Below are 19,591 nucleotides of genomic sequence, written 5' to 3' on the forward strand. Positions count from 1 at the left end.
TAAACATCCAAAAATGTCACCTATAGGTGACCCTCCCCCATCTGAAGGCCAGTTAGGTGACAGAGATTTGCACTCACAGCACCCACATGTTTGAGATGCCAGCAGACTATTCAAACGCCCACACATACACCCCTCAAAGAGGCAAGGGAGGAACTGGAGAGTAGGGATCAATGATCTGAAGCAAGCTCCAGATCTCATGGTGGAGGTGAAGATGTTTTACTCTCCGGATCTCAAGGCTTTCTGTCCATTTGATCCATCATGTGAAAACCATGTACCTGGTTTTGATGTCTCCTCTTCCACTGCACGTTGACCTTCACACACGGCACCCTGATCGAGGGTATTTTGATCGACGATATTCTCTTCAGTCGCTGCTTGACCCACAGCCATGCTGCACAACTGGGGCTCCACTTCCTCCCCCTTCCCATCTGAAACAAAAGTCAAAGGTTTGGTTAAATCAACGGTGATCTGAAGAAGGGTCTCGACCCAAAACGTCAGCCATTCCTTCTCTCCAGAGATGCTGCCTGACCCGCTGAGTTCCTCCAGCTTTTTGTGTTGGTCTTCAGTGATATTAGCCGCTGTCCTTGTACCACGGACATTCAAAGAGTTGCAATAAGATATTTTCCACGCGCTGCTTTCATGCACCACTGATGCTAAAGTGTTCCAACCCCAAACCCAGAGAATGGAAACAAGAACTTTACAAGGGGAAGATCAACCAGCTCGGTGTCACGAAACATCACCGATTCCTTTTCTCCAGAGATGCTGTCTGACTTGCCGAGTTACTCCAACTTTTTGGGTCTATATATAGCAATAGGTACGCTTGATTGGGGGTTAGAGTTGGAGGGAGAGAGATAGAACGTAGAACAGTCTAACAAAATTCTAATTCCAATTTGTTCCCCTCATGATCTTATACTCCTCTATAAGATCACCCCTCATCCTCCTGCGCTCCAAGGAATAGAATCCTAGCCTGCTCAATCGCTCCCTATAGTCCTCTCGAGTCTGGGCAACATCCTCGTAAATCGTCTCTGACAATAGACAATAGGTGCAGGAGGAGGCCATTCGGCCCTTCGAGCCAGCACCACCATTCAATGTGACCATGGCTGATCATTCTCAATCAGCACCCCGTTCCTGCCTTCTCCCCATACCCCCTGACTCCGCTATCCTTAAGCTCTCTCTTGAATGCATTCAGAGAATTGGCCTCCACTGCCTTCTGAGGCAGAGAATTCCACAGATTTACAACTCTCTGACTGAAAAAGTTTTTCCTCATCTCAGTTCTAAATGCCCGTCCCCTTATTCTTAACTGTGGCCCCTTGTTCTGGACTCCCCCAACTGGGAACATGTTTCCTGCCTCTAACTTTCTCCTCTGCAGTTCATTGTTTAGGAAGCATTAGACAATAGACAATAGACAATAGACAATAGGTGCAGGAGTAGGCCATTCAGCCCTTCGAGCCAGCACCGCCATTCAATGCGATCATGGCTGATCACTCTCAATCAGTACCCCGTTCCTGCCTTCTCCCCATACCCCCTCACTCCGCTATCCTTAAGAGCCCTATCCAGCTCTCTCTTGAAAGCATCCAACGAACTGGCCTCCACTGCCTTCTGAGGCAGAGAATTCCACACCTTCACCACTCTCTGACTGAAAAAGTTCTTCCTCATCTCCGTTCTAAATGGCCTACCCCTTATTCTTAAACTGTGGCCCCTTGTTCTGGACTCCCCCAACATTGGGAACATGTTTCCTGCCTCTAATGTGTCCAATCCCCTAATTATCTTATATGTTTCAATAAGATCCCCCCCTCATCCTTCTAAATTCCAGTGTATACAAGCCCAATCGCTCCAGCCTTTCAACATACGACAGTCCCGCCATTCCGGGAATTAACCTAGTGAACCTACGCTGCACGCCCTCCATAGCAAGAATATCCTTCCTCAAATTTGGAGACCAAAACTGCACACAGTACTCCATTTCAGCAGAAGATTAACTGGATCAAGACCCTTAACACCAGAGCTGCTCAAAAATACAACTTCAGGCTTTTCCTGGCCTGTAATATCTGTGGATCTGACCCTTGAATGAAATCCGTCTCCTGAGCTCTGCCCAGGACAGGATGGCCCTGCAGAGAGTAGTGCGTTCGGCAGAACGCACCATGGGAACTACACTCACCCCCCTGCAGGACCTATACATCAGGAGGTGCAGATCCAGAGTAAGCAAGATCATGAGGGACCCCTACCACCCCAGCAACGGACTGTTCCAGATGCTAAGATCAGGCAAACGCCTCCGCTGTCACGCTGTGAAAACGGAGAGGATGAGATGGAGTTTCTTCCCACAGGCCATCAGGACTGTTAACTTTTATAACTTCAGGGATTAAATTTTGTCTTCTCTATATTAACTTTATTTATATGCTGTAATTGTAATTCTTTTTTGTGCACAATCCGCAGGCATTGCCACTTTCATTTCACTGCACATCGTGTGTGTGTATGTGACAAATAAACTTGACTTGACTTGATTTTCATGCAGAAATTGCCATGATCTGACTACGCTGGAGCGATTGGGCTTGTATACACTGGAATTTAGAAGGATGAGGGGGGATCTTATTGAAACATATAAGATAATTAGGGGATTGGACACATTAGAGGCAGATAACATGTTCCCAATGTTGGGGGAGTCCAGAACAAGGGGCCACAGTTTGAGAATAAGGGGTAGGCCATTTAGAACGGAGATGAGGAAGAACTTTTTCAGTCAGAGAGTGGTGAAGGTGTGGAATTCTCTGCCTCAGAAGGCAGTGGAGGCCAGTTCGTTGGATGCTTTCAAGAGAGAGCTGGATAGAGCTCTTAAGGATAGCGGAGTGAGGGGGTATGGGGAGAAGGCAGGAACGGGGTACTGATTGAGAGTGATCAGCCATGATCGCATTGAATGGCGGTGCTGGCTCGAAGGGCTGAATGGCCTCCTCCTGCACCTATTGTCTATTGTCTATTGTCTATAACACCATTGTCTATAGAAAGAACTTCAAAGTACCTTGAGGAGAATAACTACAGATGCTGGTTTAAATCAAAGATAGACACAGGGTGCTGGAGTAACTCAGCGGGACAGGCAGCATCTCTGGAGAGAGGGAATGGGTGATGTTTCGGGTCGAGACCCTTCTTCACTCTGAAGAACCAAGCTGAATCATCACTCGTTCCTTCTCTCCAGAGATGCTGCCTGTCTGCTTCCTAACAACATGGTGTTGGCGACTGAGGAATGCTGCCACCTGCTGCTGTGTGGTGGGAGTACAGGCTGGTCAGGGTCTGCAGAGGGAGCAGTGTTCTCTCCCAGACTCACACTATGGCTGAGCCCACGTTCTTGTACACTTGGCCCTGTGCTGGAGGAAGACAGGCCTGTCCCTGGCATCACTCAGCTCCACGATGCAGGGGGACAGAGCGTGCTGGCGTGTGAACAGATCCCGAGACAGATGGCCCTCGTCCCCAGAACAGATTTACAACTTTGTCCAGTCAGGCGGGCGGGCACCTGAGGATTGTGTGGGAGCCACTGGCAGAGAAGCAACCATCCGCATTTAAACTTCCTAGTTTAGTTTAGAGTCACGGCACGGAAACAGGCCCTTCGGCCCACCGAGTCCGTGCTGACCAGCGACTTACACCATCCTACACACTCTCGGGACAATTTTCAATTTTTAACAAAGCCAATTATCCTTCAAACCCGCACGTCTTTGGAGTGTTGGAGGAAACTGGAGCACCTGGAGAAAACCCACGTGGCCATGGAGAGAACGTACAAACTCTGTACAGACAGCACCAAACTCTGTACAGACAGCAACAAACTCTGTAGACAGCAACAAACTCTGTACAGACAGCAACAAACTGTACAGACAGCAACAAACTCTGTACAGACAGCAACAAACTCTGTACAGAGCACCAAACTGTACAGACAGCAACAAACTCTGTACAGACAGCATCAAACTCTGTACAGACAGCAACAAACTCTGTACAGACAGCAACAAACTCTGTACAGACAGCAACAAACTCTGTACAGACAGCAACAAACTCTGTACAGACAGCAACAAACTGTACAGACAGCAACAAACTCTGTACAGAGCACCAAACTGTACAGACAGCAACAAACTCTGTACAGACAGCAACAAACTCTGTACAGACAGCAACAAACTGTACAGACAGCAACAAACTCTGTACAGAGCACCAAACTGTACAGACAGCAACAAACTCTGTACAGACAGCAACAAACTCTGTACAGACAGCAACAAACTGTACAGACAGCAACAAACTCTGTACAGACAGCAACAAACTCTGTACAGACAGCACCCGTAATCAGGATCGAACCCAAGTCTCTGGCGCTGTGAGGCAGCAGCTCTACCCGCTGCACCATTGTGCTGACCTCTCCAACAATTGAAGAATACAGTACTTAGTAAAGTCTGGTTCAGACTGCTTTTGAACGTACCTCCAATGTTATCAACAACACTGAACAGTCCATCCATTGCAAGTGGGTAGGATGGTCAAGTTTGGACAAACGCTAAACTAAACAGGGGCAGGAAGGCAGGATGTTGATTCAAGTTTCGATGCTTCCTTAATATGAGAGAAAACCCGTTTCAATTAAACTTCACATCACAAGGAATAGAGTTCTCCACAATTCTCTGGGATTTCCTTGCGGTCATGGATGGAGCCGTTCCCAAACCGTGCTGTGAATGCTTTCTGCGGCCCATCTGTACAAGGGCCTGTTTCCACGCTGTGCCACTCTACCACTCCAGCCTTGGTTTCTTTCTGCGGCCCATCTGTACAAGGGCCTGTTTCCACGCTGTGCCACTCTAAGGGCAGCATGGTAGCGCAGCGGTAGAGTTGCTGCTTTACAACGAATGCAGCGCCGGAGACTCAGGTTCGATCCTGACTACGGGTGCTGCACTGTAAGGAGTTTGTACGTTCTCCCCGTGACCTGCGTGGGTTTTCTCCGAGATCTTCGGTTTCCTCCCACACTCCAAAGACGTACAGGTATGTAGGTTAATTGGCTGGGTAAATGTAAAATTGTCCCTAGTGGATAGTGTTAATGTACGGGGATCGCTGGGCGGCACGGACTTGGAGGGCCGAAAAGGCCTGTTTCCGGCTGTATATATATGATATGATATGATACCACTCCAGCCTTGGTTTAAGAATGGTGCATTCAGTGGCCCAAACAGTAAATACAACGCAAAAGGATGAAGCTAAATTATGAACTCTAAAGACAGTCCAACATGGGAGTGAAGAAACAGTTAACATAAAGCTGAGAAGGCCCTGGAGATTTTCACCATTTGAATCATCGGCGTTTATGCAGGAATGCTGTTAAACTGCCCCCAAATGCAGTGCGAGCCCAGTTACTGTAAACACAGCCTCGTTCACTACGTAGACAACAGTAGATAGAACATAGAACAGTGCAGCACAAGAATAGACCCTTCCCTCCACAAGATCAATGCTGTACACAACACCAACTAACTCTCACCACATGATCCAATCCCTCTGCTCCCTGTTCAACCACATGACTATCCTCTGTAAAGTGCCTCTCACATCTCCATTAAACGTTGCCCCTCGTGCCTTAAAGCTATGCCCTCCAGTATTTGACACTTCCATCCTGAGGAAAAGGTTCTGCCTGTCCACTGTATCTGCGCCTCTGATGTACAAATGCCTCTCATATCTGAAACACTTCCACCAGGTTTCCAATCAACCGCTGGCGTTCCTGAGAAAACAATCCAGGTCTGTCCGACCTCTCCTTGAAGCTGAATGTAGACACAACAAGCTGGAGTAACTCAGCGGGACAGGCAGCATCTCTGGAGAGAAGGAATGGGGGACGTTATGCTTCTTCAGACCCATCCCTTCTCTCCAGAGATGCTGCCTGTCCCGCTGAGTTACCCCAGCTTTTTGTGTCTATCTTCGGTTTAAAGCAGCATCTGCAGTTCCTTCCTACCCTCTCCTTCAAGCTAACACCTTCCTACCCTCTCCTTCAAGCTAACACCTTCCTACCCTCTCCTTGAAGCTAACACCTTCCTACCCTCTCCTTCAAGCTAACACCTTCCTACCCTCTCCTTGAAGCTAACACCTTCCTACCCTCTCCTTGAAGCCAACACCTTCTAATCCTGACATCTTCTGGTCACCCTCCTCTGCACCCTCTCCTAAACCTCCACATCCTTCCTGCATCGTGGTGGCCACAACTGCTTACAACAGTCCGTACACGGCCTAACCAAAGTCCGACAAAGAGACTCATTTTGGCTGAACACCTCCAACTGCATCTACATTACTCAATGAAAGGGGTAGCTACGGAAACTCATGTGGGAGTACACTAGGTCTATCATTTATGTGGAAAAAAATGCATCCAATTATCCCCAGGATTTCTCCTCTCACTTCACTTCTGGTGAACCGACTTCAATAGAGTTGCTTTCTGCAGTCAGACATTACTCGAATGTCTTATTCTTGCTGCTAATTTTAGAGAGATAGAGAGTGGAAACCGAGTCCATGCCAACCATCAAGTTACAGAGTAGATGCACATAAAATGCTGAAGAAGGGTCTCAACCCATCGCATCTACCCAGAGATGCTGCCTGTCCCGCTGAGTTACTCCAGCATTTTGTGTTTATCTTTGGTGTAAACCAGCACCTACAGTTTCTTCCGACACATCAAGTTACAGTTTAGTTTATTATGATGTATACCAAGGTGCCGTGAAAAGCAACCACCCTTTTACACCTAGAGTATAGAAGACTCTTTTTTTTGCCACATTTCCAACAAGTCCCTCCTCCCAGATTTCACCCCTCACTGGATGACAATTCACAGGCCAAATGCCACACCAAATCTCATTGTTCCACCCCTCGCCCCAATCCTCTGATTCTGACCTCTGGTACTGTCTGTGCAGAGTTTGTACGTCCTCCCTGTGTCTGAGGCTTTCACCCTGGGTGATTCCGGCATCTGCAGCTCCTTGTTTCTGCATTGGACAGGTGCTTGGATACCTGTCCAGGTACTCGGATAGGAGAGGTGTACAGGGATAGGGGCCTGATGCAGGTGTGGGACAGGCGCAGACGGGCATGATGGTCGGTGTGGATGGGGTGTACAGAGGTGCCATCACTGAGCTGCATGTTTCTATGATTGCAGGAGGCCGGCCAATCAAGGGGAGGCCATGCTGTGCAGGAGATCTGAGCCCACTTACCTGCGTTCGTTCTCTCTCTCTCTCTCTCTCTCTCCCTCTCTCTCTCTCTCTCTCTCCCCCTCTCTCTCCCCCCATGACTTGGAATGGTACATGGATCCATACCTTGGTCTGATAACTATTTGCATTTTGAAATGTGGATCTTAAATATTGTCTCGGTTGAAGATGTATCTTTTTACTGCATTTCCTATTTTAATTATCGTAACTTTACAAATCTTGGCGGCAGTCACATTTACTCTCGGATTTATAGCTGTTTCTACCAATGTTCAGGAAGGTACTGTGTCACAGAGAGGAAGGCTAAAGGAAGAGTTCATTATATCTATCTGCAACCTTGTTTATCTTTAAATAACCCGTTGCTAAGGAAATACTGATCCACACCCTTCACTCTCCAAAAGCACAGATCACCAACCTTCTCCACTGTAGAATATACTGACTCAACGCAGTTTCCACCCTCTCCACATCTGCCCGCCATTGAAGGCAGCCCCAGCCCCCAGCTCCAGCCCCCAGCCCCCAGCTCCAGCCCCCAGCCCCCAGCCCCAGCCCCCAGCCCCCAGCCCCCAGCCCCCAGCCCCCAGCCCCCAGCCCCCAGCCCCCAGCCCCCAGTCCCCAGCCCCCAGCCCCCAGCCCCCAGCCCCCAGCCTCTTCAGCACTTCTCTCCAATGCACCGCCCTTTGTTAGCACACAACAAAGGTTTGTCACTGTACCTCGGTACACGTGACAATAAACTACACTGGACTGAAACGTAGCAGAGTCTTTCTATAAACTCCTAAAAACTCTCCGCCATTTGAACTCAAACCCAGAACATTCAACAGTGAGCTTGGACATTCTTACATTGCCTTCACTGCCACCAACTGCAAGTCACCGAGGGCTGTTTATGTTCTCAGTAAACTACCAGCATGAATTAAAAACAGATGGTCCTTCTCCAGAAACTATTGCCAGCCCTCCAGCACTGACCTTTATATTCCGGAAGTCAGCGATCAGACAGGGGGAGTTCCAGGCCCCGACACTCTCACCGAATAAACAGCATCCGAGACAGAGGAGCAAAACAAGCCGTGTCATGATGCAACCTCACGCCGCCCACTCACACACTACTGAAGGCTCAGGTGCTTCAACGATTCAACGCTCCGTTATTGCCATGTGTACCGAGGTACAGTGAAATGCTTCGTATTGCATCCTACAGCAGACCTCACCTGGGCAGCACAGACATCGTATTCCTGGCAGAGACAAAGTTACGTACACCTCGTGAAACAGCCTTATCTTCTGGTATCAGCGGCCAACCAGGCTTGTTTCCATAGGCTCTTCCCCCCCCCCCCCCCCCCCACCCCCAGCGGGGTCCCCCTCGATCTCGGCGGTCCACCTCCTGCTCGGCCACGCCGGTCCCGCCTCCATCTCACCCTGGCCAGTCCCTCCTCCATCTCGGTCCCTCCTCCATCTCAACCTGGCCAGTCCCTCCTCCATCTCGGTCCCTCCTCCATCTCACCCAGGCCGGTCCCTCCTCGCTGTCGGCGGTCAGCCTGCGAGGACGTCCGGCTCCACGGCGCGTCACGGGAGCATCTGGGGCTCCGTGGCGACACTCCTGGCCTGGCGCTGCGATGGGCAGCGGCTCGGCACGATGCCCCTCACCCCCTGCGTCCAGCCGCTCGATCCCTCCCCTCCAAGGGAATTTTGTAAAACGCATTTAAGTGTTCTCCCTTTTTAAAAGACACTCAGATTCCACGGTGTCTCAACAGAGGCGGCACAGTGGTGCAGCGGGTAGAGCTGTTACCTCACAGCGCCAGAGACCCGCGTTGAATTCCAACCTCGGGTGCTGTCTGTGTGGAGTTTGCACGTTCTCCCTGTGACCACGTGGGTTTCCTCCGGGTGCTCCGGTTTCCTCCCACACATCAAAGATGTGCAGGTTTGCAGGTTAGCAGGTTAATTGGCCCTCTGTAAATTGCCCCTAGTGTGTAAGGAGTGGATGTGAAAGTGGGCTAACATAGAGCTGGTGTGAATAGGTGATCGATGGTCAGCGTGGACTCAATGGCCCAACGGCCTATTACCCTGCTGGAACTCTAAACTATAGTGATCTAATCCTCTGCCAATTTCTTCTCTTCGTACAAGAGTACAGTTAGACCCAGAGGCTACGACACTACATGAGGCTGTTCAGTGTATCCGATTAAAAGCGTGCTGGTAAAAGGATCATTGGATGATAATATGGCTCTGGATGCCTGTACAACATCCCTCTATCCCAGGAGAACCAAGTCCACATCCACTCGCTTTACATCATTCAGTCTGAGGAAGGATCTCGACCCGAAACATCACCCATTCCTTCTCCCCAGAGATGCTGCCTGTCCCGATGAGTTACTCCAGCATTTTGTGTCTATCTTCATTTTAAACCATCATCTGCAGTTTTTTCCTTCACACTTTATATCATCCCAGCCGATACCTACTATCTCAGTGAAGATCAAGACTGAACCTTGTTGAACTCTATGGTTTAACATTACATGAGGGTATTTACCAACTAACACAGGGTTTTTCTTCTTGTTTGCATGTTGAAGGGCCTGCAGATGTTATCTCTTTATAATAGGTGCATAGGGAAATTGAAATGTCATAACAGATTTTATTTCATGAGGGTGTCCAGAGTATATTTAAAGAGTTTATGAGGATTTTGGCAAAGCACATGGATATGCAGGGAACTACAGGATATGGATCACATGCAGGCAGAGGAGATTAATTTAACGGCATCATGTTGAGCATGGACATTGTGGGCCGAAGGGCCTGTTCCTGTGCTGTACTACTCCATGTTCTATGTTTAGTTTAGCTTAGAGATACAGCATGGAAACAGCTTCAGCCCACCGAGACCAGAGTCACTGCCTCACAGCACCAGAGACCCAGGTTCCATCCTGACCACGGGAGCTGTCTGTACTGAGTTTGTACGTTCTCCCTGTGATCGTGTGGATTTACTCCGGGCGCTCTGGTTTCCTCCCACACTCCAAAGACGTGAAGGTTTGTAGGTTAATTGGCTTCTGTAAAATTGTAAATTGTCGCTAGTGTGTGTAGGATAGAACTAGCGTATGAATGATCGTGGTTAGCATGGACTCGGTGGGCCGAAGGGCCTGCTTCCACGCCATATCTCTAATACTCTTGGTAAAATCAGCGGAAAAGTTCAGCAATTGGATGGCAAAGAGTGGTTGCAGGTATTTGGTAGTGGAGGAAGGGAAAAATAAAAAATAAAAATCAGCATTTATCATCTCAGCGGATGTTAGTCCCACTTCCTGTCGTCTTGGTCAGGGCAGGATTGGATTTGGATGCTGCACATGCCCTGTTGCCCACACAGGGAACATGGAGAGGCTGCAGGTACCAACATTAGTGTTCCAGCCTGAATAATGTCGACCCTTGGGCACGTTAGCAGGAGACCTGGAAAGTGGTTGTGGTCTCCTACAGAACCCCTGCTGGCATTCCCTCACGAATGACACGGAATGCGTTCAGCGGGGTGGAGGGAGGGTGGAAATAGAGCTCTCACGGACATTACAACATTTAGAATAGATCAGTCTGAAGAGGGGTCTCGACCCGAAACGTCACCCATTCCTTCTCTCCCAAGATGCTGCCTGACCTGCTGAGTTACTCCAGCACTCTGTGAAACGTCACCTGTCCATGTTCTCCACAGATGCTGCCTGACCCGCTGAGTTACTCCAGCACTCTGTGAAACGTCACCTGTCCATGTTCTCCACAGATGCTGCCTGACCCGCTGAGTTACTCCAGCACTCTGTGTCTACCTTGCAACATTTAGTCATCCTGCAACCTCACGTTTGAGATGCCTAAACTGGCCAATTGGCTTCAGCATTCCAGGAAAACAAGGTGTAACATTTGCCACTTTCCCTTCACGTTCACTAATCAATGGGGAGCGCTGGAGAGATGACGTACCTTCCTGAAACGTAAAGTTGCCGGGGAATAATTCAGGGTTTAATTTAGTTTAGAGATACAGTGCAGAAACAGGCCCTTCAGCCCACTGAGTCCACGCCGACCAGCAATCCCCGCACACTAACACTATCCTACACACACTAGCGACAATTTACATTTATACCAAGCCAATTGACCTACAAACCCGCACGTCTTTGGAGTGTGGGAAGAAACCGGAGCACCTGGAGGAAACCCACGCAGGTCACGGGGAGAACGTACAAACTCCGTACAGACAGCGCCCGTAGTCAGGATCAAACCCGGGTCCCTGGCGCTGTGAGGCAGCAACTCTACCGCCACCACCTCCGAGTTTACTTTGCTGTTTCCCCTTCATTCTAATTACAGATTATTAACACAGGTCATCAAAGCAAATGCAGCCACTGTTGTGGCCTATTTGCCAGCACATGATTACAGCCGTCCCATCTGTCAGATTGTGCGTTACATCAGACTGCATCTTTGGCCAGGGGCAGTCTGAGAACGCACTAACTTATCAGCCATGGCAAGTTTCTCGATAAATAAAGAATGCTAGTGTTCTCCAGCATACAAACACTCTCTCTTTTTGCATGAAACTATGTTGCATACAAGGCCATCACAACAGTTCCCATGACTTCATGCCCTGAATTGTGTGGGTCTTTTGTTTACAGGAGGCTTCACCTGCAAGGCCAGATGTGATATAAAGTCATCTCCAATTGGAGTTGGGACAGGCATCCACAGGAACCTGCACATGATTCAAAACCAATGAAGTAGTACATACTACATTAGTAGTAAGCTACGAGGTGCTGGAATTATTTTGCCAAATCTTTTGCTTCAAGCTTTGTGAACGCACATGGATGTTATTATATTTGCCAACTAATTGCTGTAGTTTAAATATTTCACAATACACACTGGTGGTGCAGCGGTAGAGTTGCTGCCTCACAGCGCCAGAGAACCGGGTTCGATCCTGACTATGGGTGCTGTCTGTACGGAGTTTGCACGGTCTCCCCGTGACCTTTTTTTCTCCTAGATCTTTGGTTTCCTCCCACATTCCAAAAACCTATGGGTTTGTAGGTTAATTGGCTTGGTGTATGTGTAAATTGTCCCTAGTGTGTGTAGGATAGTGTTAGTGTGCAGGGATCCCTGGGCAGTGTGGACCTGGTGGGCTGAAGGGCCTGTTTTCACACCGTATCTCTAATACTACAGCACACATTTGAAATACTTCTGAAATGTGTAATAAAGTACTATGCAAGGTTTCTCTGTTACAATTGACATCCCGCTCTGTCTGATACAGAGCAATCCTCAACCTGCACCAGTTTAGTTTAGTTTAAAGATACAGTGTGGAAACGGGCCCTTCGGCCCACTGAGTCCGTACCGACCAGCGATCGCCCACACATGAACACTATCCTACACACACTAGGGACCATTTATATTTATGCCAGGCTAATTAACCTACAAACCTGCACGTCTTTGTAGTGTGGGAGGAAACCGAAGAAAACATGGAGGAAACCCACGCAGGTCACAGGGAGAACGTACAAACTGCGTACAGACAGCACCCGTAGTCAGGATCGAACCTGGGTCTTTGGCGCTGCAAGCGCTGTAAGGCAGCAACTCTACCGCTGCGCCACTGTGCCGGCCACTACCAGAGAAGCCAGAGATGTGACAATGTCTCTTTGCAAGGATAAGCCGACATTCCTGATGAACTGGGAATGCTGCAGTAACAAGAACTGGGAAATACATCAGAGTGCTTGGAATGTCCATTCTTATAGAAAGTGCAGCTTTTTCCTCTGACATTTCCAAGTATCTGGGAGTTTGTAATCAACACCAGAGTGGGAGGCCAGGACGATGAAGCCAAATACCGAGAACATAACTGATCTAAACGTTCCTCTTCAAATTTGAACACAGTGCCGCTACTGGCTGAGTGGCAAAAGCACTTGCCCACGTCAGAGGGCCACTCCAGAACAAACGCCAGCCCGGCATTTTGGGGGCACAGAGACGGAAGAGCCACTGCCTTAACATTGAAGCTCTTTTCATGAAGCTGCCCTTCAAAGCACCTTGAGGGCAGAGACGCATGCAAGCCAACACCGCTGAGCTCAGTGAGAGAGGGCTCTCATTACCAGAGTGCACCACAGCCCTGCACAGGCAGATAGTTGAGCTGCAATGGATGCATAGGTTCATGCCTGATAGGAGCAGAGTTAGGCCATTCGGCCCATCAAGTCTCCTCCACCACTCAATCATGGCTAGGGTTGCCAACTTCCTCACTCCCAAATACGGGACAAAGGGCGACGTCACCGCCCCGCGCCCCATGTGACCTCACCCAGCCAGCGGCCACGTGTTCCCGGCCCGGGTGGCCGCCATTGGTGGAGTGGGAGCACATGGCCGCTGGCTGGGTGAGGTCACGTGGGGCGCGGGGCAGTGACATCACCCTTTGTCCCGTATTTGGGAGTGAGGAAGTTGGCAACCCTACTAATACGGGACAAGGGCGGTCCCGTACAACTAATCTAGCCCAAAATACGGGATGTCCCGGCTAATATGGGACAGTTGGCAACCATAATCATGGCTGATATATCTTTCCCTCTCAACCCCATTCTCCTGCCTTCGCCCCATAATCCCTGACACCCGCACTAATCAAGAATCATTCTATCACTGTCTTAAAAATACCCAATGACTTGGGCTCCACTACCTTTTGTGGCAATTAATTTCACAGATTCACCGCCCTCTGACTAAAGAAATTCCTCCCAATTTCCTTCCTCAAGGAATGTCCTTTCATTCTGATCCTCTGGTCCGAGACTCTCGCACGAGTGGAAACATCGTCTCCTCCAGGCCTATCCACGAGTGAGGGAAATGAAAGTGGAGGGACGCACAGCGTCAGTAAGTAAGTGTGCTTATTTCACATCGCTTAGTATTGCCACTGTCCTTGGGCCACATTCTCAAAAGGCCCTCGCATCACAATAAGCAACACATACGCATCTGCATGCACCAGACCAGAATAGTCACTTGGCTCCAACACAGCAGCTTGTTTTTGGCTGCAACTTTCAGACATGAACAAACAATTTAACTAATTAAAAACAGAATATGCAGAATGTACTCAGTCGCATAGCTGATAGAAGCATAGAACGGCCCACAATATCCGTGCTGAACATGATGCCAGTTAAACTAATCTCATCTGCCTGCATGTGATCCATATCCCCCTGCTCCCTGTATATCCATATCCCCCTGCTCCCTGTATATCCATATCCCCCTGCTCCCTGTATATCCATATCCCCCTGCTCCCTGTATATCCATGTCCCCCTGCTCCCTGTATATCCATGTCCCTCTACTCCCTGTATATCCATATCCCCCTGCTCCCTGTATATCCATGTCCCCCTGCTCCCTGTATATCCATGTCCCTCTACTCCCTGTATATCCATGTCCCTCTACTCCCTGTATATCCATGTCCCTCTACTCCCTGTATATCCATATCCCCCTGCTCCCTGTATATCCATGTCCCTTTACTCCCTGTATATCCATGTCCCCCTGCTCCCTGTATATCCATGTCCCTCTACTCCCTGTATATCCATGTCCCTCTACTCCCTGTATATCCATGTCCCTCTACTCCCTGTATATCCATGTCCCTCTACTCCCTGTATATCCATGTCCCTCTACTCCCTGTATATCCATGTCCCTCTACTCCCTGTATATCCATGTCCCTCTACTCCCTGTATATCCATGTCCCTCTACTCCCTGTATATCCATGTCCCTCTACTCCCTGTATATCCATGTCCCCCTGCTCCCTGTATATCCATGTCCCTCTACTCCCTGCACATCCATGTTCCGAGCTAAAAGTCTCTTCCACACCATCATTGTATCAGCCTCCACCACCATCCCAGGCAGTGTGTTCCAGGCCCCCACCATCCTCTGTGGAACAAACTTGCCCAGTACATCTCCTTTAAACTTTATATCTGTGCCCTCTAGTTTTTGACATTCCCATCTAGGGTTGCCAACTGTCCTGTATTTTGGGCTAAATTTGTTTGTCCCATATGGGACCGCCCTTATCCCTTATTAGGCCCGTGGGCCGCTGTAGGCCTGGATATTGTAGGCTAACGGAGCTCGTTAACGGAGTTTGGGGAGCGGGGCGAGTGTGTTCGGGGCCAAGTGTGTTCAGGGCCGAGTGTGTTCGGGGAGCGGGGCGAGTGTGTTCGGGGAGCGGGGCGAGTGTGTTCGGGGCCGAGTGTGTTCGGGGAGCGGGGCGAGTGTGTTCGGGGCCAAGTGTGTTCAGGGCCGAGTGTGTTCGGGGAGCGGGGCAAGTGTGTTCGGGGAGCGGGGCAAGTGTGTTCGGGGAGCGGGGCAAGTGTGTTCGGGGCCAAGTGTGTTCGGGGAGCGGGGCGAGTGTGTTCGGGGCCAAGTGTGTTCAGGGCCGAGTGTGTTCGGGGAGCGGGGCAAGTGTGTTCGGGGCCAAGTGTGTTCAGGGCCGAGTGTGTTCGGGGAGCGGGGCAAGTGTGTTCGGGGAGCGGGGCAAGTGTGTTCGGGGCCAAGTGTGTTCGGGGAGCGGGGCGAGTGTGTTCGGGGCCAAGTGTGTTCAGGGCCGAGTGTGTTCGGGGAGCGGGGCAAGTGTGTTCGGGGCCAAGTGTGTTCAGGGCCGAGTGTGTTCGGGGAGCGGGGCAAGTGTGTTCGGGGCCAAGTGTGTTCAGGGCCGAGTGTGTTCGGGGAGCGGGGCAAGTGTGTTCGGGGAGCGGGGCGAGTGTGTTCGGGGCCAAGTGTGTTCAGGGCCGAGTGTGTTCGGGGAGCGGGGCAAGTGTGTTCGGGGCCAAGTGTGTTCAGGGCTGAGTGTGTTCGGGGAGCGGGGCAAGTGTGTTCGTTTTCTCCGGGTCCTCCGGTTTCCTCCCACATTCCAAAGACGTGCAGGTTTGTAGGTTAACTGGCTTTGGTAAAGATTACAAATTGGTGTGTAGGATAGTGCTAGTGTACGGGGTGATCGCTGGTCGGCACGGACTCGGTGGGCCAAAGGGCCTGTTTCCGCACTAAACTAAACTCAACTAAACTAAATTAAATGAATGAAAGGAATTCCCCTCCAGTGCAGCTTGATCCCAGTAACCCTCCTCCTCAATCCGCACAATATCCAAGATCAAACCAAGTTCATCAGAGATTTTACACAAGAGCGACCATCAGTGGGGGGCGATGACATTTTAAAAACCTTCATTTCTAAGAGCCCTAGTGGTTGGACGTTTTGACTTGAGACCGGAAGGGCAACTATTGTTTTGCACAGAGGGTGATGCAAATATGGACAAACTGCCAGAGGAAGCATGAGAGGCGACTGCAGTTTAAACTTGAAGAGACGCTTGAGCAGGTAAAGGTCTGGAGGGAAAAGCATCAGGTGCAGGCAGGTGGGAGTAACTGGGATTGGCATCTTGGCCAGCGTGGATGAGCTGTGCCAACGAGCCTGATTCCGCGCTGTGTGGCTCCTTGACTCAATGCAGCTTTCATGCAAACTGAAGTAAGACTTCAATCAAGTGAACCACTGTCAGGTTTAGTTTTTAGTTTAGTTTAGAGATACAGCGTGGAAACAGGTCCTTCAGCCCACCGAGTTCACGCCGACCAGCGATCCCCGCACACTAACACTATCTCACACACCAGGGACAATTAACAATTTTACCAAAGCCAATTAACCTACAAACCTGCACGTCTTTGGAGTATGAGAGGAAACCGGAGCACCCGGAGAAAACCCATGCGGTCACAGGGAGAACGTACAAACTCCATACAGACAACACCTGTAGTCAGGATCGAATCCGGGACTCTGGTACTGTAAGGCAGCAACTCTACCGCTGCGCCACCGTGCCGCCCGCTTACATGAAGTAAGAACTTAATTGTTCCGTTCGGGACCCTTGACAATAAAACACCCTTGCCTTGAGTCTTAGATGCCAGAGGACATTGCCTCTTTAGCCAGAACAGCAGCCTTTACAAGAATGCACTGCAGTGGTTAACAGTAGTTGGAGTGTAACCTGGTTCTGCTTCATCCATCCCTCCCTGCATGCGGTCCAGTCCCTACCACACACAACAGTAGTCCCGAGGTTAGGGTTACCAACTATCTCACTCCCAAATACGGGACAAGGTGACGTCACCGCCTTGCGTCCCATGTGACCTCACCCAGCCAGCGGCCATGTACTCCCGCTCCACCAATGGCGGCCGCCTGGCCCGTGGGGCGCGGGCCGGTGACGTCACCCTTTGTCCCTTATTTGGGAGTGAGGAAGTTGGCAACCCTACTAATACGGGACAAGGGTGGTCCTGTACGGGACAAACTAATTTTGCCCAAGATTCGGGATGTCCCGGCTAATACGGGACAGTTGGCAACCCTACTAATACGGGATGTCCCGGCTAATACGGGACAGTTGGCAACCCTAGCCGAGGTGCTCAGCAGTCACTATCTTACCTTGCAGTTGACCAGGAGAGGAACCAGAGGAAGCCATGCCACACAACAGCGCCTTCTGTCACATCAGCGAGCAGAACCCGTGCCCTTCCTGTTGCGAGAAACATTAGCTTTAGGATTATAATTTGATATTATGTTTAAGTATAAAATGTAGTTTCTGCTGAGACCTGTAAAAGCATCACATGAAACAGTTGGTCACTTGTACAGAGCAGTAGTTCAGTTTTGTTTACAGATGCAGCGTGGAAACAGGCCCTTCGACCCATCGATTCCACGCCGACCATTGATCACTCATACACTAGTTCTTTGCAAGGAGACTCAGGGAACAGCAGGTGCTGGAATCTTGAGCAAAACACAAAGTGCTGGAGGAACTCAGAAGTTCAGGTAATGGACAGGCGATGTTTCAGGTCAGATATTGTCTGACTCACTGAGTTCCTCCAGTGCTCTGTGTTCTTTGGCAGCGTGGGTTTGGAATTCACTTTTATCAAACAACTCATGAGAACCTGGTGACCTGATGGTTAGGAAAGGCTCAGGGGTTTAGAGGGATATGAGCCAAACACAAGCAAATGGGTCTCGCTTAGATGGAGCATCCTGGTTGGCATGGACGAGCTTGGCCGAAGGGCTTGTTTCCATGACTCTGACTCTATGCCCTACTGCACACAGAGCAGACAGAGTGCATTAAAGTGAGACCGGTGTAGCAGTTCCCAGAAAATGAGCATTCTCTTGAATTGAGTATAGAAGTTGGGAGGTCATGTTTGTGTTCAGTTCTGGGCACCATGTTATAGAAAAGATATTGTCAAGCTTGAAATGTTTCAGAGAAGATTTGCGAGGATGTTGCCAGGACCAGAGGGTGTGAGCTACAGGGAGAGGTTGAGTAGGCTGGGTCTCTATTCCTTGGAGCGCAGGAGGATGAGAGGTGATCTTATAGAGGTGTACAAAATCATGAGAGGAATAGATCGGGTAGATGCACAGAGTCTCTTGCCCAGAATTGGGGAATCGAGGACCAGAGGACATAGGTTCAAGGTGAAGGGGAAAAGATTTAATAGGAATCTGAGGGGTAACTTTTTCACACAAAGGGTGGTGGGTGTATGGAACAAGCTGCCAGAGGAGGAAGTTGAGGCTGGGACAATCCCAACATTTAAGAAACAGTTAGACAGGTACATGGATTGGACAGGTTTGGGGGGATATGGACCAAGTGCAGGCTGGTGGGACTAGGGTAGATGGGACATGTTGGCGGTGTGGGCAAGTTGGGCCGAGGGGCCTGTTTCCACACTGTATCACTCTATGACTGTACAAGTAGTGTTTGATGAGGGCCCATTGGCACAGCACAGAGAGCAGATCGTCAAGTAGGAGGACATGTAGGCAAGGTGGGTGGACACTCTGACTCACTGTCCCTTCATGCCACTGCCAGCTGTGGAAAATAAATATCGCATTTATAATTTGCTTCACACAAATGAAGGCGATTGATTAGCAAAGGTTACTGTAAATGACAGCCTGAAATCATCCCTTTGTTTAAGTGTTAAAGACAGACGTGATCTTAACTGTCTCCGGCCTGTGGGGAAAGCAGCCAACAAATCCATTTGCAGAATGCAGCATGAATCAATGACAGCACCATAATGCCACGGCCCATTGCAAAAAATGTAAATGTGTCAGATGGTGACTGAGGAGTGGAGAGGAATTTAAATCTGACTGTGTGTGGAGGAACGCTGGAAGCAGACTCACATTACATGACGTTAAGTGCTCCATATTCATCGTGCTCTACCCCTCCCAGCTCCTGCACCAACCCCGGTCTGCACTCGATCATCAGTGAGTCTCCAGCGTGGCTGAACCACCCCATTACTAACATTGCCCCACCCTTCTACAATGCTGAGAAACTAGCAAGAGTGTCAGGGGTTATGGGGTTAGGGAATTCAGTGCCACAGACGGCTGTGGAGGCCAAGTCAATGGATATTTTTAAGGCAGAGATAGATAGATTCTTGATTAGTACGGGTGTCAGAGGTTATGGGGAGAAGGCAGGAGAATGGGGTTAGGAGAGATAGATCAGCCATGATTGAATGGCGGAGTAGACTTGATGGGCCGAATGGCCTAATTCTGCTCGTATCGCTTATGAAGTGCCATTTGATTCTTTGTG

At 49.7% G+C, this 19,591-nt stretch overlaps 1 protein-coding gene across 2 annotated transcripts in view; it reads right to left on the reverse strand.

The window, feature by feature from the left end:
- The window catches only part of LOC144608179 (rho guanine nucleotide exchange factor 10-like protein), a 109,590-nt gene that overhangs the window by 79,503 nt on the left and 10,496 nt on the right, over nucleotides 1-19,591 (reverse strand). For both annotated transcript variants that reach the window (XM_078425686.1, XM_078425687.1), the window contains exons 2-3: nucleotides 17,467-17,554; nucleotides 276-425 (exon numbers count right to left, since the gene is read on the reverse strand). In XM_078425686.1, the coding sequence (XP_078281812.1) occupies nucleotides 276-425; nucleotides 17,467-17,503 (187 nt within the window). In that variant the 5' untranslated portion in view covers nucleotides 17,504-17,554. The remainder of the gene's footprint in view (nucleotides 1-275; nucleotides 426-17,466; nucleotides 17,555-19,591) is intronic.

This window comes from Rhinoraja longicauda, chromosome 30, assembly GCF_053455715.1.
Source record: "Rhinoraja longicauda isolate Sanriku21f chromosome 30, sRhiLon1.1, whole genome shotgun sequence".
NCBI lineage: Eukaryota > Metazoa > Chordata > Chondrichthyes > Rajiformes > Arhynchobatidae > Rhinoraja > Rhinoraja longicauda.